This window comes from Balaenoptera ricei, chromosome 17, assembly GCF_028023285.1.
Source record: "Balaenoptera ricei isolate mBalRic1 chromosome 17, mBalRic1.hap2, whole genome shotgun sequence".
Taxonomy (NCBI): Eukaryota; Metazoa; Chordata; class Mammalia; order Artiodactyla; family Balaenopteridae; genus Balaenoptera; species Balaenoptera ricei.
Genome location: NC_082655.1, coordinates 62038572 through 62065934, shown reverse-complemented (window position 1 = coordinate 62065934; position 27363 = coordinate 62038572). Strand labels below are relative to the sequence as shown.

The following is a 27363-nucleotide window of genomic DNA, read 5'->3' as shown; positions in this document are numbered from 1 at the left end:
TTGAAAAATATTTTAATGTCTGTGATTGAAGATAATTAAACGAACAGTAACACCGTTACCTTACCCCAGCTATTTGGCGGTAGATTGCAGGCACGCATACAGTATTAGCCAAATCTCATCAAGCTTTTAGACAAATTGTGAAATAACAATTAGTGCTCATGTAAGTTTATCTAGGTGCTTAAATTGCAAGCACGTGACTGTTTTCTTATGGTATTGATCAACTTTGCTGCCCTGGAAAATACAAATTTCAGAATGACATCATGCCCAGTAGGAGTAATTAAAGCTATCTGATGAGGGAATTTAGAAGTTGAAAGGGATGATTGTAATTGATCCTGATTCAATCCTATTACAGCTTTTTATAGTTTAAGCTCTAGAGAAAGCACATTCCTTGTCAAGACTTTATTTTACAGGTTCCTTTGTGTGCGCTGTGTTTTCCAGTCTCTATTTTTCCTTTTAATTTTTTTTTCCTGTAGTAAATAATGAGCTGCCGCCTGAAATCCGGCTTGCCAGTGGTCAGCTAATGGGTGATGACCTGTCCCTCCTTACTGCAGGAGAGCTGTCACCTTATATCAGTGACCCAGCGCTGAAGCTATTCCAGTGCGCTGTTTGCAACAAATTCACCTCTGACAGCCTGGAGGCCCTAAGCGTGCATGTGAGCAGTGAGCGCTCCCTCCCAGAAGAGGAATGGAGGGCTGTAATTGGAGATATCTACCAGTGCAAGCTCTGTAACTACAACTCTCAGCTCAAAGCCAACTTCCAGCTCCACTGCAAGACTGATAAACATATGCAGAAATATCAACTGGTGGCTCACATTAAAGAAGGGGGCAAAAGCAATGAGTGGAGGCTGAAGTGCATTGCCATTGGCAACCCCGTTCACCTAAAATGTAACGCCTGTGACTACTACACCAACAGCGTGGATAAATTACGCTTGCACACCACCAATCACAGGCACGAGGCAGCCCTGAAGCTCTACAAGGTAAGCAGTGTCATCCGTTTCCCTTGGCGCTGAGTAGAGGAGGGAATTAACTGTTTTGGAGCTTGGACCACAAATCTGCAAGTTAAGGAAAAAAGAGAGGAAAAACAAAAAAAAAGTAGAAGGGCAAGAGCCACAGTTTCTGCTTCACGTTGCTAAATGCAGAGCCTGTTGAAGTAGATGGAATCAGAAAATATATTTAAAGGATTTGCCATATGTCCCTTTTACACGTATCTCCGTGGGATTGATCACTCTACTGGTTGCCCTGAAATAAAATCACTTTTCTGAGTGTTTCCATATATAAAATAATACTCTTAAACCTCTTTTATTGATTGATCAAAAACAACAACATAGCAACACTCTTAGCTAAGTATTAATGGTTTCAGGGAGCAGAGGACAAAAATAGCGCTGCCTTGTGAGTGCATCATCTTTTGTTTGGTGACAAACAAGGATGATCCAAACACTATGTGTGGTTTTTGATTTTTTTTTTCCCTGCAAGCTCCTGGTGGTATTGAGTAAAAACACGCCCTCCCTTAGCATCAGTTGTCAGTCTCCTACTTAACTCTGTTGTTATTTTGCATGACTTTTCTCAGCTAGTAAAGTTTTTATCCCCCTCAGTGGGTGTGGCGCAGGTAAAAATGTTCATTGGATGGCAACTAGACTTTTAATATTACAGGGGGAAAAAAAACTATACGGATGTAATGAACACGCGCAAGCGATGAACATCATTTGTTACATACCTTGTCTTGACTTTTTCTGAACCTAATTACTGGTTAATTTATTTTCTGCAGTTTGTTTACTGGATTGGCTTGATTGTCTTGGTTCATGTACAAATGTAACAGATTCATTTCTATGATGGATAACTTGGTAACTTATAAAAACTTTTGTCCAGAGGATATTAAAATTCAGAAAATATTGCAAACCATTAGTCATCGTAACAAGCTCTAAATATGATTACAAAATCCATTTTGCAAGTGTTATCTATTGATTTATACTAGAAATCAGTGATTACTATCAGGAGTCAACCAGTGATTATAATACCTATGGCTCTTCTAATGCTCTTTCGAACTATAAACAGACCACAGAAAGAGCAGATTGTGGCTATCTCGAGCAGGGGCAAGAGTTATTTATTTGGGTTGGCCTGCCACTATTTGTTTGGGCTGTTTCTTGAAGTTCAAATGCTGGATTGATGTACTGAGCGTGAAAACCTAAAGTCGTGGTGTGAGAATTTGTAACGTTGTTCCTGTAATATTGGCTCTCTGTGGATCAATAATGAAAGCATTAGATTTGGGTTATACAGTTTGAGGGGAGTACAGGCCCTGACGTAAGATGGAAAGCTTCTAAGTTGATGGTATTGAAAATATAATATAATGGATTAATTGTATTATAATTCATAGCTTTTACAGCAACAGTTGACAGACAATTCAGTTGTCAACTTTTCTTCTGCTGATACCTGAACTATTAAAACTTTTAGAATACCTAGGAGAAAAAAAATAAACATTAAGTTTGTATAAATAATAGATCTTGACCCTGGGAGCTATGTAGAATATTCATGAACTGTGTTTGTATTCACACAGCTCCTCTAACACTTTAAATTAACATGTTGTGAATAGAAGATATAAATGTACAAATTTTTCTGTTTTATTAATCTCATGTGGGAAGCTGAAGAAAGGTAGAGCGTTCCTGTTTATTTTCTCGGGAAAGGTTATTTAATCTAATTGTTTGACGATTATTTACACATGTGTATGTGTGCATTAAGTTTATCCATTCACTCCATGAGTATGGATTAACTACCCTCACTGTCTGTAGAGCAGTTTGCTAGGTGTCAGGGTTACCCTTGAAGTTGCTTTTCAGAGAGAGTTGGATATTGTCTTTGAAAGTGTAACAACCAGATGAGATAGAACTTGCTTATAAAGAGGGCCTTAAAGCAGAGAGAGCTTTAGATCCCAGAACCAAAGGCTATATGTACTCTTACCTTAAATATATATATATGTTTATATATATTTAATATATAATATATATATATATTTAATATATATTTCATATATAAATTGACTTTTCCCCCATCTTTTTTATTTGCTTATCTCTTAAATACCCAAGTGTCCTTGTGGTGTGGTGTCTAAAAATGGTCAACAAACAAATAAAAACACACTTTGAACAAACTTACCTTGAATTAAAGGAAGATGGAAGAGAGAAATATTGGAGCCATTGAAACTTGGTATTGGGCAATTGAACTATATTATTTTGCATTAGCCTTCAAGGAGCATTCATTCTTTCTAGAAGTCACTAGAAAAGTTCCTCCAGAGTAGCAATGTGTTGAGGATGCTGTTTCTAAACTGATTTACAGAAACTGTGTGAGTCAGATCCAGAGGATTTTCAAGTGCAGCAATGAGGGTATTAGTAAGCTTGGTCGGCTTGTGTCGGCAAAATAAAATTGCTCCAAAAGTAACATTAATTGCTTTTAAATGAGACCCTAACAAATTGGCCTAGGCCTGGAAAAAAATGATGGTCTGTAATACGGTGAAAATATTAAAATTAGACTTAAAATGGTGTCTGAGCTAATGACTAGATAATAACCGCCTATATAAAATTCATTTTCATTAGGAGTTTAATTTACATCATTTTGCATCGTGAATTATTCAGACTTCAAGGGAAAGTGACAAGTAGCAGTTAAAAGACAAATACAGAGCTGGGAGAAAACAGCTCTTTTCCTCATTGACAGCATATTGATTCATAACACTCCAAATGTGGGGATGTGTCGGGGCAATTTGAATAGGCCACTTACCTCTTGCATGGTCAGCCTGAAGCAGCATTACCTCAAAGATGTGTGTGTCCTTATTCCAGTTTAAGGAGGTTAAAGGTTAAAGGTTAAGGGGTAGCTTAAAAGCATCATCTGCCTAGCTGCTTAACTTTAACCTGATCAATTTAATGAAAATCTGTTTTACAGATGTCGTTTTAATGTATTTGGCAGGATTTAGGCAGCTTTAACATTAGATGTATGCTAGTAAAAATTATTTCTTTATTTGACCAGAACAACACCTTTTCCTTTCATGTTTAAGGTAGAAGGCTTGTGGGTTACGGTATTTTGGCAAAGAACCCAGAGGCAGAATGTGTTGATGATTTTTCCATATGGACTCAAAAAAAGAATAGCTTTATGTCTATTGCTAATGATGACTGCAAAAACAAACAAAGCTGTGTTCATTTTTTGGCAGTATTCTTTACCTTAGGATTTTTTTTTCTTAAAGGAATTTTGTTATTGTTAAGAAAAGCTTAGTCCTTTCTTCAGGCAAACTTCTCTGAAGCAGTAAGCACTGTTAAATTTTGATATTTTTTTCCTCCGGAAATTTTAACGAAGCAAAATTGGGCTAGGAAATTCAAACGATAAAATGAAACTGCATATTGACCTTAATCTTCTCTTTTAATGTCTGAAAGTATGTTTAAAGTGAGGTTAATAAGTACTGAATGCATAGATGGCTACAATCAGTGTTGCAAGGTAAAGTGTGTGTGTGTGTGTGTGTGTGCGCGCATCTGTATATAATGCCAACACAGTGTTCTCAGCTAAGCACTTTATTCGATTTGATTATGTTTTCCCAATTTCAAGCCTTTGCATCCTTTACAAATTTCTGTCGATTGATATTCACATAATGAGTCCTCAATAAATATTTGTAAGATGAATAATGGGCTAATGCATGGACGTATTAAAGAAACTCCTTTACTTCCAACCCTCATTAAAAAAAAATGCACTGCAATTTGGTCTACCCCTTAAATGATCCCAATCCTTTTCTAAAGTGTCCAGTAAAAAAATGTAATGAAAACCACTTAGCACTACACGTTCTAACTGAGAAAGAACAAATAAGACTTTGGTAATATTTCAGATTTACAGTTTACCTTATTCTTGCCATAGAATGACCGAGACTTTTCTGGCCAGCTGATTGGTCGACCACCATCCTGCGCAGGGCATGCAAATACGCTTGCCACACCTGCGCTTTAGCTGCTTTGATAATATTATATGGTATTTTTAAGTGAGGTGTTCATGGCTTCACTGGTTCAAAGTCAAAAGCTTAATTATACTAGTTTTTTTTTTTCTTTTCTTCCTGCATCTGCCAGTTGTGAAGGAGAATCATCTGTCTGAATTCCATAATGCTGTTTTCATATTTGGATTTCAAATTGGCTGAGGGCAGTGAATGAATCTCTTGTCTCCATGGTGAGCAAAGGATGACACGTGGGACTTAGTCCTAGGTAACTTTTAGTGTAACATTCCCCCAAGGAACATTTTCGGAGTTTTCTCATCATCCATGTTATGGATGAAAGAATCCGGGTTAAGAACTGAAATCAACGTGCTGGGGAGGGTCACAGAAGAGAATGCAAAAACCATGCTGGGCAAAGTACATGGCAAGGAAATAAAAAAATGGAATAATTAGCTTCACCTGCCTTTTCTGCTTTTTCTTTTTTTTAACTGGTAGGAAATAATAACCCAATCAGTTTGGAATTAACAAAGAATTACAAGCATTTTCATTTCAATAGGCCTGAGCCCAACTTTGCAATTTAAAATCAAATATACCCATTTCAGTTATTGAACTGTCATTGTCCCAGTGCGATGGTAAAAGAGGTTAGGAGATTGCGTGGTACCCATATGCATAAAAGTCATTGTGCAAAAGGAAATTGGAATATGTGTGTGTATCTAAAAAACCAAAACAGGTTTTTCTTAATCTTATTCTAGTCATTTGTTTAGATGAAGAAAGCTGTTTTCAGAGATAAACAAAAGTTTTTCTTTTCTGTTGCTAAACCTTAACGTGAATATGGAAAATTTTGCACTTTCTGTGTTAGTTTCAGATTTCTGTTCCTTTCAAGGTTGAAATGCAGTGTGAAATTTAATTTCAGTTGCAGGATTTATTTTTTAAAAAAGTAATCACAACTCAAATTATTCTGTTGTATTCTCATATAAAAAGACAAGGCAGAGGCCGAAAAAACAAGTTTCTATAGTAGAAAAATACATGCTTGCCTAATACTTATAACTAATAAATATACAGATCAAATAGAGGTCAGCTGGTTAGCTAATAGCAACTAATAAATCACTAGTGTTTTCAGATCACAATGCAATTGGCCAGCCCTACTACTATGTCTACTTCTGTTTTTAAGCTTGACATTTACTGAAGCACAGCCATGTGTTGGAACATGGCTACTCCAGCACAAATATGGGCATTCTCACTGCATTCACGTGGCGAGAAATATATACTACATTATGAGCTGAGAACCCTCTTTGTATTCCACCAGGAAGAAATGACCAAAAATGTCTGTCTATCCAGATACATAATAGATAGATAGATACACATATATATAGATATATATTAATACGTACCAATCCCTAGAAGGATTACTTTAGACCAGGCATTAACAACTTATTACATCCGTGTGTGGATAGATAAAATGATTTTTAATGTGTGAAATTGTTAACAAACCCAGACGAAATTTAAAGAAAGCAAAGCGTGTCATTGGAATCCTCCTACTTTATTTCTGACAAGTCTTTCCTTAACTAGTGCTACCATCTCCCCACACATCAGGCACACGTCGTTATTCTCTTCTCTCTTTGGCTGAAATCCTTACTGTTCTCTCATCTAGAACTTCTCTTCATGGAAATACTCCGTGTTGCGAGATTACCCATCTAATTCCCCAAAGAAAACGAGCATTCCTTTCATTAAGGAGGAAAGAAGCCTTTTTCATAAAAGCAGAGTAGTGCATCCAAAGGTGTAAATGACTTTCAGGTCTTTCCCAAGGTGCATTTGCTTTTAAAGGAACCGCTTGACCTGGATGAATTTCTAATGTGTGAGGGGAGACGGTGGTTACATCAGGGATGGAGTTGTGATAGGGCGGTGCCCCACCCTAAGAGCTTCCTGCATTTCCCTTCTTCCGGATACACACACGCACACACACACACACACACACACACACACACACCCCACACACATCACACCCAACCCTCCACTTCAGAGAAGCAGTGAAAACTCTGGCACTACCATTCACTTCACTCCAGGACCGTGTCAACTCAGACTTTGGGCCTTATGTTACTGTTTTTGTATAACTTGTGCTCATTCTGTCTCATGTGAAGTGTAGGTATGGTTTAACCCAAATTAGTAAATCCCTATGGGTCCCCCAACCTGAGGTCATTTAGGGAATGCAGACAAAGGTGTTATATCTCATAATGAACGTGCTCTCCCTGTCTGTTTCTTTGGCTTCCACGTAATCATCCCTGTCAGTGGAGCTCGTTTAAAATCGCTGAAATGTTCAGATGGGTCCTAGGATGCCACGTGGTAAGGCGGCCAGAGTCATATGTTAAGCAGGCCTCGCGCTGCCGAAAGGGTCTTGGCCCGGGATGGAGTGTGGTGGAGCTGGCATGTGCATAATGACCACGGTTCTGCTTCCAGAACATCTGGCCAGTCTGAGTTCTACTGGAAATGCTTTACCAAGTTTGCTTGGAGTCTGAGCCTCTGCTTAGGCTGAGTTCAATTAGACGTGGAGATTTGTTCATTATTCAGATAATTCAAGCCTTCAAAGGCACTTTTTTCCCCCAAATTATCAGTGTATTGCGGGAGAGCTTATGATGATATGATTATTCAAAAGAAGAACAACGATGGAGGCACAGCCCCCTAGAACCCGTTAGGAAACGTCTTCACAGATTCTGTAACCTAGGAGGAGTATGGTGATTAATGTTCTGTTTGCAGAATGCCCAAATGACATCCCAAGTTCTACTTCTAATAAATACAGAAACGTTCATTAAGCACTTCCTTTGGGCCAGGTTTTTAAATGTCTCTGTTTACAGGAGGTTGTGTCCCATTAATGAGGAAGGATACAAACCATCTTCTCTAAGGTGATGCTTCCTAACTCACTCTGTTCTTCCAGTGTGGCAGGGACATTAATCAAATTAAGGGGTGAATCCATATACTAGCCCTTGAAAGCTTCCATGCTTTTTTTCAACAATGGTTGGTCAAAAGGCTGAGTGTGACTGCTTTCTTGGGTCATCAGTACATGTAGAACAATGTCACTTGTATGTCCTGGCTGACTCATTGCTGTCTTGTGGTGTACGACTTTGTTAGTCAGTTTCAGACAAAGGTTATGGTGGGAATTACAGAGCAGGATAGAGCTTTTCTATTTCTTGGAACGTTTATGTTGTCCTTTAAACATGAGGATGGTGCCACTGATGCATTGCCTAGAAAATGAAGAAGAGAACCACTTACTAAAGAATGCAAAATGTGTCAGATTATAACTTCAGTCAATTCCCTTCTAGAACCAGGATGCTACTTTAGTTTGAGTCTTGGGGGATCTTTCTAACTCCAGTCTGCAGTACTGTCGAGAATTCTGCTTAAAGGTAAATTATTGTAATGACAGTTCTGTATTATCACAAATAACACTTACATGTGGCAACATTTCATTTCACTTGGTTTTATAATATTTTATTAACACTCTAGGTTTCCTAAAGGAAAAGTACTTTTGCAGCTTTGAATATAATACTTACATATATTAAATATGTATATGTAAATATAAATGTGTATTGAGACCATACTCTCAATACTTTATTGATACAGATTTTCCTAAATACTTTCTTTCATTGGAAATATTAGGAAGCATAGAATATACACTTCTCTCTCCTTGTTGCTTAAGGGAAAACTGTTAGGGTTATATTTTCTGATTACTCAATTTTTAGGGAGTAGTGTGGAGGACGGTTAGGGTTGAAGAATTCTTTGTCCCTGGATATCTGCTGATAAAAATTAGTGGAATGCAGTGCTGAGGATGTAAAGAAATGAGCTATTGATAAGTCCAACTGTATTGCTTGATTCGAGTTTGGGAGGAAAGCTTTAAAAGTTTTACATACTGATTTTCAGTCCATGATTTTGTGTCTTGTGTCGAGAAGAGACTTATTTATTGATAGAGTTGGTAATTGACTGTCTATGTATGATTTACAAGCTATTGGAAAGAATCTCACCAAAAATATCCCTTTTTCTGATGCCAGTCTGTTGTCAGTGAAACTGTATTGATACTTGACTTATCCATTTAACACCTCTTAAAATGGCACAACTTTTTGAACAACAATCATAAGTTAAAGCATTTTATGTGCATTGTCTCATTTACTTTTCCCAACAGTTATATGTTGTTATTCCCATTTTGACATATGAGGAAACTGAGATTCAGAGCAAAACTCCTTGTTCAAGTCCTCACAGATAGTAAGACCACGTGCTGGGGTTCTCACTCTGGTCTCTTTTCAACCCAAGCCTTCGCCCACAGTATGAGGCTTTGCTAATGAAAACATTTTGTTATAATACTTGAGAACAGGAAGAACAGAGAGTGAGAAAGGAAGAGAAGGGCTGGGGGCCTCAGAGGCAAACAACCGTTTTCTCCAGGGTTAGTTATTTTGGAGCCCACCTTTATTCCTTCAAGTTACAGATTCCCTTAAAGACATTGCAGATGCAATGTAACATAAGAGCTGGCTGGTAGGGTTTGCACCCACGATTGCAGTCAACTGGCATGATGAACTTACACCTCTTGCGGGCATCTCCAAGCCCGAAGGAGAGACTGCGGGTTCAAACTGTTACCTGACTCTTTCCTATCACAACAGAATTCTTTCCCTTTAAAGAAACTTTCCTTTTGCTGGCATTTTGGGGTGTTTGGTATATTAAATAGTAAAGGACTCATAGAATATTTATCACTTTGAGTGCCTGAGCTCTCAGTGCTTGCAAGTTAAGCACCTTTGGAAGCTGCCTTAATTCATTCAGGTCACCAGGGTACTTCAGCAGTAATGTACTAAATGGTACCCTGCTGACCTGAAAGATGGAATGTGCCTCCCTAAGCATTTAACTTCCTACACAGCAACAAGGAAAGCACAGTCTACTCTCTGCCCAGGACCTGAGTCTCCTCTTCCCTCTTCCTGACATCCTTATAACTACTGGAGGAAGTCCTATTCATTTGCTACATAACTAGCATTTTTAAAAATAATCTTGTTTTGAATTATTATTATTTTTTTAACTTGTATTTTTTACTTCTTACTTTGATTCATTTTGTTCCAAGCTTCCAGGAATTTTCTTTCCACCATAGGTTTCTAATGCACTCCTTTCCTCTCTCCTCCTCGAAATTTTGCTAATGATTCCAAGGAACCGGCCCACAACTTTTTAGAACTATTGACATGGACTTCCCTTAGGGATGCTTGAGGAAAGCTTGCCTTCCTGAATCTGGCTACCGATCCTGCAAAAAATTCTCAGTCATTGACACTGCTGCAGTTGACCATACTCATTAATGAAATATTCTTTTAATGGAAAGTAAGAATAGTCTTAGTTTTGAAGTGACCGAACTGTTAGCAGGAGAGAAGCTCCCAATACCAAAGCTGGTGTGTGTAAAGGATGCAAGGACATTTGGATAATTATGATGGGCAGTATCTTTTAAAGACTTTAAATATTTCTCACTATTTATTTGGCAGGCCTGAAAATAATACTAGCATATGTCCTTAGGGCCTGAAGTCATTCATTGTTCAGTTGTGGGAAATCAGGTAGCAACTCTGATTGCCATCACCTCTGGAAGAGTGTCAGTTTACAAAGTATCTCCTTTAAACTCAACATATATTCAACACTTACCACTAAGTAACAGGGCAGGTGACACCAGACATGAGGGAAGGGGAGAATGATTCCCCAATTTACACCAAATAAATAGTGTTGTTTTTTAAAATAAGATTAACATGCTAAAATGGGAAATATGTAAACAGCGGAATATACCTTTCAGAATTTATTTCATTTGGTGAATTGATATTACACAAACTTTGGAAGGGAGAAAACGCTCTCTTACTTACTTTGAGATACTATCATCGCTTTTTAAACAGAGGCGCCTCAATGTCTTTTGAGAAAGAATTTGACTAAAAGCAAGTTCTGGTTTAATTTATTTGTTTTGGTTTATTATAATTTTTATTAGCAAATTAATTAATTAAAAAAAAAACATTTGGATGGAACCATCGTACCAAGTTTTTCCATCATGAGTATTTCCTGAGAAGATACACCCCAGGATCATAACCAAATTCCTTAAAAATAGATCCAAAGAGAATTCATAACTAACTTTTTTTTTCCCAGAGAAATTGAGTCTCTGGCTCTGTTAATTCCTTAAATATTAGAAAAACTAAGATGGGTTTTATGAAGAATTCTTTAGTTTTTAGAGTATTCATTCTTAACATGGCAATAGAATTACCATCTTTAAGTCAAAAATGCAAACATTTCCTATTGCTTAATTGTGTCGACATTTACTTAGATGTATGTTTCAAAATAGACTCTCAGGTATAATATTTACTTATAAGTTCCTGTAGCACTTACTAGGTCATTTTATTTCTTCCTGTAGAACTGTGGCTACCCCTTTAAAAGTAATGGCTTCATAACTTATTGGAAAAGCATTGATACAGAAATACATCGAAATTGATTTTTTTAAAGTCTGTGAACACTTTTCTAAAAAGTGAACCATTTAATTCTTTATCAGTGGGTATAGAAGAATGTGGATATATTCAGTTCTCACGTGTTTGGTGATTATAAAGGCAAAATGCCAGTACTCCAGTGATGTTTTCAGTATGTATCCAAAGAGACCTACCTATACCTATTTTGCTCAAACCCTAAAACAAATTGCATGCTCATGCACGCGTGTGTGTGTGTGTCTGTGTGTATGTGAGAGAGAGAAATGAGTGAGAATACAGTATACGAAGACTTATTTTTAAAAAATTGTTGAAGATTATGAGTTAATCATTAATGCCTACTTATTTTGTTTTAAAGTAGAACTCAGAAATCTCTTTCTGCAAATTGTAAGTGTTCTCAGTCCCTAGAGGTAATAAACCTTTGATGATGTTGTGCAAGACTCGTCCACAAGCCCTGAAATCAGTTCTGTATGTACACATGACTAATCAAAGGTTCAGGGAACAGGTTATGATTTGGTAAAAGTGATAGGTGCTCCAGAAAGTAAATGGCTTCACCAACTGGGGGAGCACATTTAGCCTTTTTTCACCTTATAGAAGGCAGGTCCTAGTCCCACCATTGGAGCAGGTATCTTTTTACAAAGGCTTGAGCACTAAGTCTTTTGAAAAGTTATCTTTTAAAGCAAAGAGTTTCTCAAATTAATATCTATCTAATTAGTACTCTATTCTTTTCTTTGCCTTAAAGTCACACAGATACAAGACACTTAGACTCAAAAGTATCCTTGAAATTCAGGGAATTAGGTAATCAGAACAAATATCTTCTTAAATTGATCAACTGTCGATGTCCATAGGGGAAAATGATGAAATAAGACAGCAATCTCAATAATTAAGCATGAAATTATTGAGGAAAATGTGAGTAAAAGTCTCAAGAAATCAGTTCTAAAATAGAAAAGGGAGGAACTAAAAGAACTAAACTACAAAACCTACCATGTGGGCAGTGCAGTGAATGTTGAGGCCATTGTATTCTGGTTTCTTGCTGCTTTTTTTTTTTTAATCTGCAACAGCTTTGTTGAGATATAATTCATGTACCACGAAATTCACCCATTTAAAGCATCAAATTCAACGTTTTTTAGAATAGTCACAGAATTATGCAATCATCACCACAATTGATTTCAGAACATTTTCAACACTCCAAAAAGAAATCCTCTGCCATTTACCCCTCCCCCCCTCAATAATCCCAACCTCCCCTGTCCCGGCCCTAGGCAGCCACTAATTGCCTTCTGTCTATATAGACTTGCTTATTCTCGACATTTCATATAAATGGAATCATACTATGTATGGTCCTTTGTGACTGGCTTCTTTCACTGAGCATGTTTTCAAGATTCATCCATATTGCAGCGTGAATCTGTACTTCATACCTTTTTATTATGGAATTTCCATGGCATGGATAAACTACATTGATTTATCCTCTCATCAGTTGATGGGCATTTGAGTTGTTTCCACTTTTTGGCTCTAATGAATAATGGTGCTATGAACATTTGTGGATAGGTTTTTGTGTGGACATGTGTTTTCGTTCTCTTAGGTTTATACCTAGAAGTGGAATTCCCAAAAGAGCAATCACTGATATTAACTGGACTCAGTACTGCTGGTCACTTCTTATTTATACCTGATCCTTTTCCTTTAGAAAATATTACACATGTTTATCACTCTTCTGATGCTCTTTATGCATATTCTGCTCCATGGCCAACAAGTGAAATGAGAAAAATTTGAACATTTATTGAGCACTTACTAGGTGGCAGGTAATCTTCTAAGTTCTTGAAATATATTAACTCATTTCATTCTAACAGCAAACCTATTAAGTAGGCATTATTATTATACCCATTTTGAAGATGAAGAAACTAAGGCGATGAAAGCTTAATTAATTTATCCAGGGTCACACAGCTGGTAGCAGTGCCAGCTGAGTCAGGCTTTATACTTGGATTGACTGGTTCCAGCACCCACCGTCTTAAAGAGGACACTTTGTCCCAGTGAAGATACATTGAGAAAGATGTCTGGAAAGGAAGGCCTTATCTGTGGCATGTAAGAGTATAACTGTAATAGCTGATCTTTGGGAAGGACATCCTCTGAGAGGGTAAGAAAAGAAGTAATGAGGAGATGGATAGAGATTTAGAGACTTTGGGAGGGGGTAGTGAGGACTGGCAAATTAGAAAAATCACTGATAACATTACATAGTTTTTAGTTCTTTTTTAGGTCAGAATGTAAACCATTATTTGGTTTATACAATGTTCTTTGAAAAATGTTTGTGAACTGAATTCTCCTTAACGAATGAAAAATTGGTAGATTTTATGATAATTACTGAAACACATTTTGTTAGATTGGTGTGTTAGTAACACACAAAAGCTTGTTTGTCCTCCTTGCACTGTGCTAGTGAATAAAACAGACACAGAGGGTATATGAAGCAGTTCCTGTCCTCAAGAAGCTCTGCAGGTTTTCGAAGAAACTATACAATGCTTTTTATCTGCGCTTTATTTTCCCTTGTGAATTGTCCCTAACAGCTTTTCTGAATTCCAGAAGTTTGTAGGGACATTTTTACTCCTCTATATAACACATTTTAGCAATGTTTACTCCTTTGTGTCATCCAGAAAGTTAATATTTAGATTTCCTGTGGTATTTATGGAAGAAATTAGATTCCTGCCTTGCAGAACTTTGATAAAGTGGCTGTTTGTTTCCACACAAGATGTCCCATTGTTGAAAAATAATGTGAAAAATAATGCACAGTAACAGTATAATTTAAATTTTCTCTCCCTCTTGCCTCCCACTCCCCACCTATGTGATGTTTTGTGAGCATGATTTTTATGTTTTCAGAGTGGTAAAGATGTGGATAAAGTGAAATATTACTCGGTGCTTTTTTTTTTTGCTAGCTAGAAGGATTCTTTTTCTTTTTCTAGATATAAAAACAAAAATAGACTTGTTTCTAAGCTAATCTAATTAATCAGTGGTAAATGGTCTTGATATTTTATCTGTAGCTATTTCAGGCATCATCCTATTCTATTCAAACACTTACAAATGACCTTGACGTTTTCAATTTCCAGAGACCTCCTGCTCACACGGGTAGGGTAAGGTCAGGGCTTGGGCTGCCAGGGTTCCTACTGTTAGAACATAACATTGCATCATTTCTCCTTTCTGTTTTACTCTGAAAAAAGTTTTTAAGGAAAAATTATGCAAGAGAATATGATAAGCTCTCATATTGTCTCAGGCTAAAAGATTCCCTAGAGCTGCTTTCTTGAGTCTGAAACACAGTGAGACTGAAAGATTGGATGACTCTTTCGGCACTTACGTCCAGGAACACTGATGAGCTTAAATAAGCCTTGACAAGGTGGGTATCACTTTTGATGCCCTCCCATTATTAGTATATTGGGGGTGGGGTGCAGTGGGAGAGTGTGGGATGATGTCTCAGAGAAAGGCAGTGGAAGATATGCCCATCTATCTCCCTGCAGCCCTCTGTAGCTCAAGAAAAGTTTAAAAGAGTTAGGCATTTTCTGTCTTGAAGCATCCAGCTGACTTTTTCACTCTTTATGTGGTTTTTGGCAAGCATTTCTGTGCCTTAGTTAATATATTAGTAAATGGAGAAAAAAACACTCCAGTGAGTTCTAGAGATCTTAATTAAGGTACAAAAATAGCTTTGAAAATGCAGTCTGAGATGAAAGCTTTTCTTATATGTGGAAAATATTACTCGTGTCTTGTCAGCACATCTACTCCGTTGGCATTGCTCTTTGTACTTGGAGATAACTTCTGCTTTTCTTGTTATTGGTAAGACACTTCCCTTTTTAATTTCTGTGAGTGCAGTTGGTTACACTACTATAGCTAGGACTTGTCATTCCTGAAAAGCCATTCTTAACTTTCTCTCTCCAACTGGCCTTCAATTGAAATTTGCTTCGAAGAGGAATGTAGCTATACTATACTCATCAACTTAAATATGGGTAAATATAGCTCAGAGAAAATAACTATTTGTGTATCCTTTTATGTGCTTTAAATTCAGTATCCATTCTTTCTTAGAAGTTTGACCGCAGAAAAGGAACTGTGTATGACACTTTTAAATACCACTTTTCAAATCTGCCAAGTGTGAATTTGCAAATGTGTAGTAGTAAGTGGAGCTCACACAGCTGAAAAATGAATGTTTAAAGCTTCTGTGTCTGGCATTAATTTGCTTCTGCCTTTTGGCTGCTGCCACAATTTTTTCATCTGTAAAATGGGTACTGAGTTACCATCATGATTAGAAAGTCAGCATTAACTTAACGGTCGTTGAGATCTGGTCTACACGTAATCACGTCTGTCATTCTTAGAGCTGAATTTATTCTGAGCTTTAACAAGTATCTCATCTTAAATTGCTGAGGTAGTTGCACATATTTATCAGGTTTCAGATTTTCCATTGTTTTGTTTAATCTGCAGATATATGTTTATGTATTTTTCTTGTAAACAGGAAGCAGGGTAATAATTGTATATAGAGAAATAACTAAACCACATCTCTGAATCCCCTGTTCTTTATTTACTTATTTGACTAATCATGTCACTTAATCTTTTGAGAGCCCACTCTGTCAGGCCCTGTGCTGGGGAATAAGGATATGGCATCAAACAAGACAGACACAGGCCTTGCTCTGGTAGAGCTTACAGTTTAGTGGAGGAGACAAGCATTAAACACAGAATCACATATGAGGCAAAGAAACAATTATTTACCTTTGTGAACAAATAATATAAGTAGTTGTTTTTGATCTGGCACATTTATTTGTGTCATTAGTACATAGGTATTTGTGTAAATCAAACTCATCCTCTACTCTTGAAAGAAAGTGAAGAATTTGAATGAGAGCCTGTATTGAGGTATTTAGAAAAGTAGCCAGGGCTGAACTGAATTGACTTCGCTAGATATCGGCTGTCCTGTAGAAAAAGGCATTTATTTACCAGTGAGATTTGATCAGAGTGAAAGCACTTTTGAACTTGTTTGGGGGGGGCTGGTCAGGAAACATTTTTGTGAGAAGACATTCTAGAAATGGCTGCATATCCAGCTGACGGATTTGTGCAGAATGTGTGCGGAAGGCTGAATGAACTAAAGGTGAACATGAGATTCCCTGTAGGAACTTTCACAACATACTGACGCCAAGGCCACCACCTCTGGGGGCGGGGTGCAGCCCGGAATCTCTTCATTTAAATGGATGATCCTGACCGTCAGTCGGATTTGAGGATCACTGGGCTGGTGGGCTGTGAAAGTCACCGTCGATCTGAAGCCTCCTGAACCGGTAGTGACTGCGGAGGGTCTACTGAGTGGGGCTGCGTTAGCATCTGTACCTCGTTGTTCAGAAGAGGAAGCTGTGTCTTCCGCTGTCCCCTGTGTTCTGTCCATTCACGGACTAAGACGTTGCCAGAGTCTGTCAGTCCTGCATACTCTGTCTGAGGAAGTCGTGGAAGGCATTGCCCTCTGTCTTGCTCCTGGTTTTGCCCCTAAGGACAAAAGTCTGACCTGTTTTGATATACAAAAAAAAAAAAAAAAAAAAAAAAAAAAATTCCATTTCAGTAGGAAAAATGGCAAACCTTTATAAAGAAAACCTTTCTGCACAAAACAGCTGTTTTTTTGTTGAAAGTCTGGCACTTTAGTGAACTGTCGGGCCAAGAAACTACTCTCTCAGTCCAGATGTCGGTTAAAAAACAAAAAAAACAAAAAAAACTAAGGCCCCTGGATTGAATTTTGGAGGAATATCTTTGCTGGTAAATTTTTGGAATCATGCGTTGCCTCATCATAGTTGCAGAAATCCACTCTCCTCGTACACAAAGATATCCCCAGGCAGCAGATATATAGTCTGTTTTCTGAACAGGAATCTTACAGGTCTCAGGAGAGTCAACTTCCACAGGCTTGCTGGGTTGTACGCTCATTTGTAGCTCTCTGTAATGATTCCGCAATTTCTCATTTTCTTGCTATTCTAGGATGGCAGATCCTGAGGTTTGTTTTTTGGAGTTTTGCATATTCTCTTTCTTTCTCGCCATAGATGTGGATATAAGTGTATGTGTGTGGGGTGTGTGTGAGGTGTGTGTGTGTGTGTGTGTGTGTAGGTATAGATGTGTGTATGTACATGTGTATATCACTTTATCTTGTTTATGAGAGAGAACCGTGTATTGTATCATCTATAATTTGACAATTTTCTTTTAATGATATCTGTACTCTTCTTTTCTCCCAAATATAGCATCTAATACAGATACACTGGCAGCTACAATGATAACCAATGCTAAAAAGAAGCAAATAAATACAATGATCAATTTCATAAGCAACAGAAACTATATTGTCAGAACACACAACCCTGGAAAAGTTATTGCATTTAACCACTTGCATGTTAAAGACTAGATCTTTGTCTATTTCATAAAGAAATACCTCTTTTTTGTAGATCAACTTGAAATAATCAATCAGTTCTGTGCTGACCCCTGATCTACTGTAAAATGCCAAAGCCAAACTGTATCTGAGTCCCACTGGCCATATAGCCTGTGTTCCACAAAAGACCCAGGTAAAACAATCCCTCTTCCCACCAAGTGAAAGAGCAAGCTAATGAAATAACTGAGTTATTTGCTTAAAAAAAATCAAACCAATCATTTCAAGATCTTCCTATTCATTTGATTGGCTAGATCAGTTACTTGAGTCCAACTGATGCATGTAGATCAGTGAAGAATAGAAGTTTCCTGTCCTGCCTGGGCTGGACCTCTGGCATTTGGTTATCTAAGGATGATGTTCCCTGAGCACACATAAGTGTATATAAACCTTTGGAGGTTTGTGCTCAAGTAAAAGACATAGGACAGTGTTACATGTTTGTGTGACCTAGAGCGTTTTGCTCTACGCTGACAGACATCTCATCTGCCTGTGCCAGTATGAATGCAAGGACATTTCATAGTCATAATCTGTTAATACCAGTTAGCAGTGTCACAAATTAAAGCATTAGTGGATTTGTGTTGCTTGAGGAAGCAACTGATATAAAATGCCAGGAGGTTGGAGGAGTGGGGTAGTTGATTGTTAACATAATTCTACATACCATGGGGTCTCCATGCCGGTGGCGTGAAGCCTCGGAGTATACCTTCACAGGGAGACCAAATGAATAGTTCAGTGGGCAAAAGATATATCATTAAGATGCAATAGTCCAGATACATCCTCAAGGAAAAAAATTTTGGTGACTAGAAGACAACAAAAACCAAAAGAAGATATCCTTTTATTCACAGAAAAAGAAAGATTTTAATATGTAAAAAAACCCAAACAAACCAAAAAACTGTTCATTGTACAGACAAAAAATTCTTCCCAGCATTTGAAGAAGTGCCTTTTCTTTTTTTAAACTGAAGTATAGTTGATTTACAATGTTGTGTTAATTTCTGCTGTATAGCAAAGTGATTGTTATACATATGTATACATTCTTTTTTATGTTCTTTTCCATTATGGTTTATCACAGGTTATTGAAGATAGTGCCCTGTGCTATACAGTAGGACCCTGTTGTTTATCCATCCAGTATATAATAGTTTGCATCTGCTAATCCCAAACCCCCAATCCATTCCTCCCTACCCACCTCCTCCAGAAGAAGTACGTTTTCTACATTTGCATTGTTTTGGGTCTCTACTCACTTAAATAAAAACTTAATGATGCTTTTCAAAATATATTTTTACAGGAAATGTTAATACTCCTGTGACAGAGATTTTGACCAAATCATTAATGTTGATACTATCATGAAGGACACATAACTCTCTTATCAAGAGACCTGTCACCTGGGAATATGGAAATAATTGCGTAAATTATGGAAGGAATATTACATTAAATTTCCTCTTTAACTTTAGTAGTGGTTTGAAAGAGTAATACATTTATTACTGTAGCACATTTTGTATTTGCCTAGGCATTTAAATGATTTTTCATATTTCTCCCTTTTTAGCCTAGATTATGGATATATTCTGAGAGAAAGTTATAGGGACTAACAATTACAGAGAATGAGAAACCCGTGGTTAAAATTATATGCACACTGAACTACAATGAGGGTATTAAAAGTATTTCATCCCATTTGTAAAATATCTTCCGTGACTATGAAAGGGCAGTATTTTTCCAATTATATCTGCTTTAGCCTGCAAATGGATTACCTTATAAGAACCCTTATAAAGCAAAGAGTCCCAAAATAATTGAAAGTGGAAGGACAGATAAGCTGGGCATATAAAGGCCCTGAGCAAACTTCTCTCAATAGCATTCGCAGGACAGGAGAAAAAAAAAAAAAAAAAGTTTCTCTTAACTCCTGCTCAGGCCCAGGTGACCACTTTAAGCCTTAGCATCTGGATGCTTCTTATTGACAGGGAGTGCCTACTGCATAATTTCTAGCTCAATTCTCCAGTGTCTGGAAGATTGCATTTTGACTCTCCCCAATATTAATAACCAGATTCGATCTGAGGCCTGTCCAAGGTCAGGTGGACGGGCCAGGTGAGCCTGTTTGTCTGTGTGCAGGAACTGTGACATCTACTCAGAGTGACAGGTGTTAACCTTCAGGCCACCGAAAGGAGCCTCTTCCTGCTGGGAACAAAGAGCCCCAGGGGCTGTGGTTGCGTACTCCTCCTCCCACCCACCCCCGTGCTCATAATATTTTCCCACGTGATACACTGTTGAAGGAATGCATTTCAGAAGAGGTAAATGAGTCAAATCAGCTCAATAAAAGCAATAATATCTATTTGCATTCTTGTTCAGAACTTTGATTCAGATTTGACAGTGTTTCATGTGGATTGATTTTGCATGGCTTTTCCTTTTTTAGGTGAACGATGCAACCATGCTAGAGCGTGGTATGGTTATTCCTGAAACGCCCCTCGGTTTTGCAAGTAAATTAGTACAGAAGCTCTAGAGTATGGGGTAAGACATATTTTAGAAACCAGATAAACAACTCTGGAAGCTCCAGAATTTGTAGTATTCTACTATGAGACATATCAAATAAACTCTTTTGAAAAAAAAAAAAAATATCTTGCCTCTTTCTGGGTAAAAATTCCTAAGAAGCTATTTGATTCCTAATTGATTTTCTACATCAGTTGTTCATTGAATAGATAAGTAGTGCCTGTGATATTTGATTACAGAGCAAGGCACCCATTTAACCTTCTGTTCTTTCCAGGCCAGGATTTCAAATACAATAGAATGTTCCTCCCCGAGGCTCAGCAGGATTAGACAGCTAGCGGTAATCCCTGATACGCTGAAATAGACCTGATAGAACTTCACCTCACTTGTTTAGGATTATGGTCATGAATTCAGCTCACCCAGCAGCATTAACCCTTTGCGGACTTGGGCTGGGCTGCTCTATCAGTAAAAGCAGTAAATAAGCAGAAACCTATTAATAAATTCTAAGCAGTTACATCTTACTTCTTGACCAAAGCATAATAATAATTTTAAAGTTAGGACAGATGTGTGCTCTACACTGATTTTCCAAAATTTTCTGTCTTGAGTATGTCTCAAAATTTATATTACTTTATCTTCTTAAATATAAATTTGTTTCAGAAACTTTATGAAAAGTTCTGGTTCGTGGACCCACCACGGTCATGCTAAAATCATCTTGTGGAGGCGAAGGATAAATGACTTCATAGAAAGTAGGCCCTTGATGTTCTAGGTTAACTGGAACCAAGGCAAGTAGGAATATCCCCAAACCTCGTTTTAGCCAGTGGTTTCCAGTCTCTTCCTTTTCCTTTCATAGAGCAAATTCCATAGGTTTGAGTTTAATGCTCTCTCTTTCCCCTCTGGGGGATATGAAAATGAGCTGAGAAATGGCCAAGAGGCAGGAAATCAGTGGGTGAAAAAGAACTTAGTAAAAAGTATAGTTAATCCATAGATTGGAAAGTCAGCCCATGTTAATCGAAGAGATACAAGGAAGGGCAATACTGGCCTTTATCATGGTTTTTAAGTAATTTACATTGAAATCTGCTCCTGACACTAGTAAGCCATCAAAATAAGGCCCACGCAAAGTCACAGGTTTGAAATGGGTGATTAGTGACAATGAATCTGGGAGAGTCTCCCCAATCGTTATGAAAGTGATTACCCTGAATCATCCAGGTCTTTTTGTGTTGACTCTTTAAAAATTCATATTCACAACTAGTTCTATTAATTATTGAAATAAGTGATTCTGGTTTGGATGATTAGAACATTCCTTACCATGTTCATAGGTTTTAGAGAAATGTAAGTTTTATTTGAGAGACTTAACCTCCTAATAATGTTGTGATGGTGACTATGACCTCATTACCTATATTTCAAGGTCAGAGATAATTTAATGCTAAAGCATTGGTCCTTCCCCCTCCTTTCCTGAAATTTCTTTTGTTAGTGGTTCTTAAAGGGTTTGATTAGAGCAAACATCTGTTTTTATTAAAACATTTTAGTAGAACAAATACAATCACAATAAAAGGACAACTGTGAAGAATTTTTGGAAGCATTTGCATTTGCTGTTCTTTACCACATTCCCTGCCCTACAGATTTACTGCAGTGGTAATGATAGCCAACATCAAGATTACAAGAGGAGAAATACGGTGCGTACCTTGTGCTTTGAAGCTTAGCTTTTTGTAAGAACTAAAAAATAAATCCGGTGAGTAAATGGATGAGATTAAGGCTGAAGCAATGACCCTGCTCTAATAATAATATTTTGTTTTTGTTTGGTAGAGAGTGAAGAGGTGCTGTAAAGTGGGGAGTTGTGACTTGAAATGATTCTGGCAAATCTTTAATTAATCCTTCATTTTAGTTACTTTTTTATACAAAATATCTAGTTTTCCTGGTTTTAAAGAACAAAAGATGATTTCTGTTGTACCATTTAGGTGACATATTATTCCAATTAATTGGAAAAGTGCTCCCATGGGATGGATGACTCGAGGATGGGGCCTTTTAGACTTGGTCTCTTACTGTGGTCCTGGATTTGCCCTTTTCTCCTGACATGCTTTTACATATGCTGTTGCTGAGATTCCAGTTCTTTGTTATATGTTATAAAATTCTATTGCATCAGCATGAACAAAACAGAAATATTATAGACGTGAACCTTTCACCCCAAAAGACATATAACAGATTGAAAAGCTCCAGACCAGGGTAACAAGAATGCTTGCAGGCAGCATGGATGGGTTTACAGATGACTAAAAGCTGGTATTAATAAATCTCAAAAGGAGAAGAATAGGAGCAGAATTTACTGAAGTCTGTGAAATAATAAAGAGATGTGAAGCTAGGCCATGTGCCTCTTTGTACTGTGTGTCAGAAAGAAACTGGAAATCCTTCCGTGTCACTGGGAGCAAACACATTTCAAAGTGACAAAGGAGAACTTGGTGTTTGTTTTTCTATTTGTTAATAAAAAGTAATTTACCTCTGGAATAATTGAGTTAGAAGATTCTGGAAAAACTAACTCATCTTGGAATCGTAAGGATAAAGGAGACCTTGAGGAGACTTCTCCCTGGCAGACAGGCAATATTAAAACCATCTCCCAACGAAGTCCATCTGTATTATTTTTAAAGAGAAGGAACTGGTTTAGTTGCGGCCAATGGAATGCTTTGTGACCACATGAACAAAGAGATAATAACTGAAGAGTTTAAAACTCTGAAGCAAAATTGATTCTGCAAACTTTGTTCACATAATATGCTGTTGCAAAAATTCTTAAGTTTTCTAAAAGAGTTTTGCCTCAATAGGATACTTTTAAAGCCACTTTTAAAGATACCCTGGGGTATGCAAACTTAGTTAACACATGGTCCCTGACTTGGGGATGGTAAGAGATACCCAGAAACAACTACTACACCATGTATAAAGCTCCTACATTTTGTATCAGCACAGAATAGCAAAAATTCTATGTACCAAGGAATGTTTTATGCCTACTGTATTATTCAGTCCTCCCGACAGCCCAGCGAGATACAGGCAGTTATCATTGCAGTTGTATGGATGAGAAGATGAGATCTAGCAAGGTCAAGTGTCTTACCCAGGGTCATACAGATAGTTGAGGAGCTGGGGTGTGAATCCAGATTTGTCTGCCTGGAGGCTGTGCTCGTAATCGTTGTTCTTCACTGCTTAGCTTCTCTGAAGGCTGACATTATCAGTTGGGTCCAGGGACCCCTGGGGCATCCATTGGTGAGCTTCCGAAAGGTGTGGAGGGTCAATCTTCTGGACGTATAAAAGAATCTGCATTTTCCCATCAAGGAATGTTTCCATACCTCTTGTAAGATTCTCCAACCCTATAAATTTAAGAGCAAGCATCCTAGAAAGTGGGCACAGAGAGCTACAAAGTGGTGAGACTTTTTACGAGTCCAGGAGAGTACGCCTAACTGGGTAAAACAGGAAAAGGATAGTGTTTGGTTGGAATCTCACAGGATCTGGATAAGTGGTTGTCAAGTCTGGAAGTAGGGAGAAGGGGAAGAAGCCCATTATCTGAGTCAGAAAGTGATTGTTTCCTCCCCAAGTTACAACGGCGTCAGTATCATTGTAGACATTTACCTTCTTAGCAATGGGAGACTGTGATCCAGACGTTAGTAACAGTGGTACATGCCCAGGGAACTCATGGTTTTTTTTTTTTGGCTGTGCCGCACGGCATGAGGGATATCTTGGTTCCCCGATCCAGAGGTCAAACCCATGCCCCTGTAGTGGAAGCCTGGAGCCCTAATCACTGGACCGCCAGGGAAGTCCCTGCCCAGGGAATCCATGGGTTTGAGTGTGTATGGGAGCTGCTCTAACTTCTCTCCCATTCAGTCCCTGATCTGTAGATGTCAGCAAGCATTTCATTTCAAGCATAACTGAAGGAATGCTGAGTTTCCAAAGTAAGTCAATCTGTTGTTTCATATTTTCAGGATCAGTAAAGTAGAACAATGCTCTCTCAAGCTATAACAAAAATAGTATAAATGTATATTTCTGAATCAAAGGAATGAATGCTGGTCACAGAGGAATTACTAATTTTAGCTAGCATCCTTCAAAGTGACTATGAGAAACAATTTTTACTTAATGTGATAACTGTAGGTACCACATTTATGATCAGATTTTTTTTAAGGAGTAAAATATATGGTAATGGTTCCTAATAAGTTCTCAGGTGCTATTTTTTTCATAAAAATTTTTTTATGAGTTGAATTCCTTTATCAAAGTATTATTATGTATGTCATCAGTATAAATGGGTTAATACAGGCATTTTCTGGTAAAGTAACTTTTTTCAAAACTGTTTTACTTTTTAGAAGGGCAGTCTGTTTTATGGAATATTTAAGTGTATCTGTGTTAAAGGAGTGTTCGGTGATAAATTATTCATATTTGTAATATTTTATAAGTTCAAAAAGTTGTTAAAAATGAATGAAACGGCTACTATCAATGTCACGTATATTTTGAGTGAAAACCATTTTTACCTAAAATTAAACATTCCTTTGGAGTTCTTGCAAAGCCAAGGCCTCGCTATTGGCCATAACTATACCGTAAAACTAAAGAAGTAAAGCACAATGGTAGTGCCTTAGTTTATTTTCAGGATCAAAATGCAAAATAAAGTGTAGGAAAATATGAAAAGCAATATTTTTCAAACATGATTTGCTCTCATAAAACAGTTGCAGAAATAAGGAAGGGCTTTTCAAAATGTGCTTTTGCCTCAGTATCCCTTTGGAGAATTCTCCATTCGTTTGTTTCTGAGGCTGCATTTCTAATAATGGAGCTGTCATTTTCTTCATTCTTGCCTTTCAGAACAAGGGTGGGGGAAGATTAAAATAATCTTCAAAGCAGGCATCATTACATTGAGTGGACCCTGGCATGCAAGCCGCTTTTCTAAAGCAGCACATGATAGTTAAATATCCACTCAAAGCAGAGTATTTACACAGAGCTTCATCCAGACTGTGGAGAGCCCTGGAATCATATATCCTTCTCTATGTCTAGCTCATGAAATAATCTAATACAATTGCCTTTTGTTTTTTAATTGCAGAAAGGAATCTGGCTGTCCAGTGATTGTCAGGGGGAAAAAAAATAGCGTTGTACAAAGCTTTACATTACAACGAAAGTGAAACAGTGTTAAGACCAGCAGAAAAGGATAGAGGTCTAGTCCGTTTTTCTTGTGGGGAGTAAGCTCTCATATAGCTCGACTGGGCTGAGATACACTAGTGTCCAGAGAAGCTCACACATCCCCAGTCTGTGCCCTGCGTGCACCGTGATCAATGGAGGCCCAGAGCCCGGAGGCGAGGGCGGGCAGGGGATGGGCAGTAAGGATAATACCTTTCATTTAAAGGAGACAAAATTTTTTAATAACGAATGTTAAAGAACTGTTTTAAAACATGTCCTCATTGCAGTTTTGAGTCAATGCTACTTGTCAGTGCCATAAATAGCAGTAGAAAGAAAAAATAGTCATTAATTTTAGTAAATATTCCTTTTGCACTATATTAAGGTATATTCATATGCTGTACTCTCGTTTTAAGAGCATGCCCAGATCGGATTTTCTTTTTTCATAAATGGCCCTGATAAAAGTCAATCTTCCAAGTGTTTTACAGTATCATGGTCCCCAAACCTCAGCAGAGAAAGGCCCAGCTAATATGAGACACGTGCTAATAAGAGACTGATTTTTCCATTTTTAATGTCTTATGCTGATGCCAGATGATGTATCCAGCTAACCACTTTAAACCTTTCAGTAAAAGTTTGATAATAGATGTCATTATTGAATGTCCTCACGCATGCTCCTTTAAAACAAATGATCACCTATTAGAGGATAGAGACAAAACACATTTACTTGAATGAAATGTTTAATAAGGTACATCAGGATTTGTTTTTATTGGTATTGGTCTATGAATACTTTATGTGCTAATTTAGGGTTTAGGAGTACTTAGTCATCCAAGCTTTCCAGTCTGAAAAAGGCATGTACCTTATTATTATAAACGCCAGCCTTTAATGTTTAGAACATATTTATAAAACATACTTGTCCTCTTCTTAAAATTTAAAACATCTGTTACAGATTTTCTGTTAAAAAGTTATGGACGAGAGACCCTGGTGATGAGGCAGTCTGCCATTTTGAATGGGAATTAAGCTGACAATGCATTCTGCACCAGTGAGGCCATGAAAACAAACAAACAAAAAAGGCAGATGGTTCATTTAGTTTAGTAATTGTAATTTGTTGTTCATTAAAAGTAATTCCCACACAGGCATTCTTTATTCTGATACAGTATATGGAAAATTTTACTCTGGAAACCTGACCTAATAATTTTTTCTTTAGCATAATTTGCAACGACGTTTGATAGGCAGTTGATTAGAGCAGAATGATTTCTTTAGAATGAAAATTAATTATAATTTTTGCAGCTTTCATTAGTCTGCTTTTGTAACTACCCTGGCTAAACAGCAGGGGTTTAGCCCTGAAACGCTGAGTATCACTGGATCATTTGCAGTTTAGTCTCCCTTTTAAGATGATTGGACCTTTTCATTGCAGTTTCTACATCTCCATCAAATGAGGCTTCTCCATAAAAAATTTCAGTGCGCTTTGAAATATACTTGAATATACGTTTACAGTAGTAAAGTTAGTATCATACTAATTTAACATCATACTGTGTAGTCCTTTAAACATATTCATGAATAGAGGCATATTTTCGTCTTCAGTGTTATATGTTACAGGGATAGTTCCTGAATTTATACCAATTGTTACAGATGCACACAAATAGCATAGATTTTAACAGTGGGGATTCTGTTCTTTAGAGACACATGAAATTGTTTGAAATACAATTTAAAGGAAGGAACATGATGTTGACACTGGATTGATGATGGAACAGATTTATAGAGGAACCAAGTTTGTTCCAGTGTTAAAATCTGATTGATGTACATAAAGTGACTTCAGAAAATTATCTTCTAAAAGAAATGTATGTCTGACAAAATCAGTAGGTATATCCTAGGAAGGAATTTGATCCTTTGCAAGTGTATACTATTTCTGCTGTGCCATTATGATATTTTTGTTATACACATCCACGTTGATATTAATGTAATTTTTCC

General features: G+C 37.4%; 1 protein-coding gene across 4 annotated transcripts in view; it reads left to right on the top strand.

The window, feature by feature from the left end:
- ZFHX4 (zinc finger homeobox 4) overlaps positions 1 to 27363 on the top strand; it is a 176827-nt gene that overhangs the window by 25711 nt on the left and 123753 nt on the right. For 3 of the 4 annotated variants that reach the window (XM_059901410.1, XM_059901411.1, XM_059901412.1), the window contains exon 3: positions 474 to 976. In XM_059901410.1, coding sequence (XP_059757393.1) covers positions 474 to 976 — 503 coding nt within the window. The remainder of the gene's footprint in view (positions 1 to 473; positions 977 to 27363) is intronic. The other variant, XM_059901413.1, reaches the window with a different exon arrangement.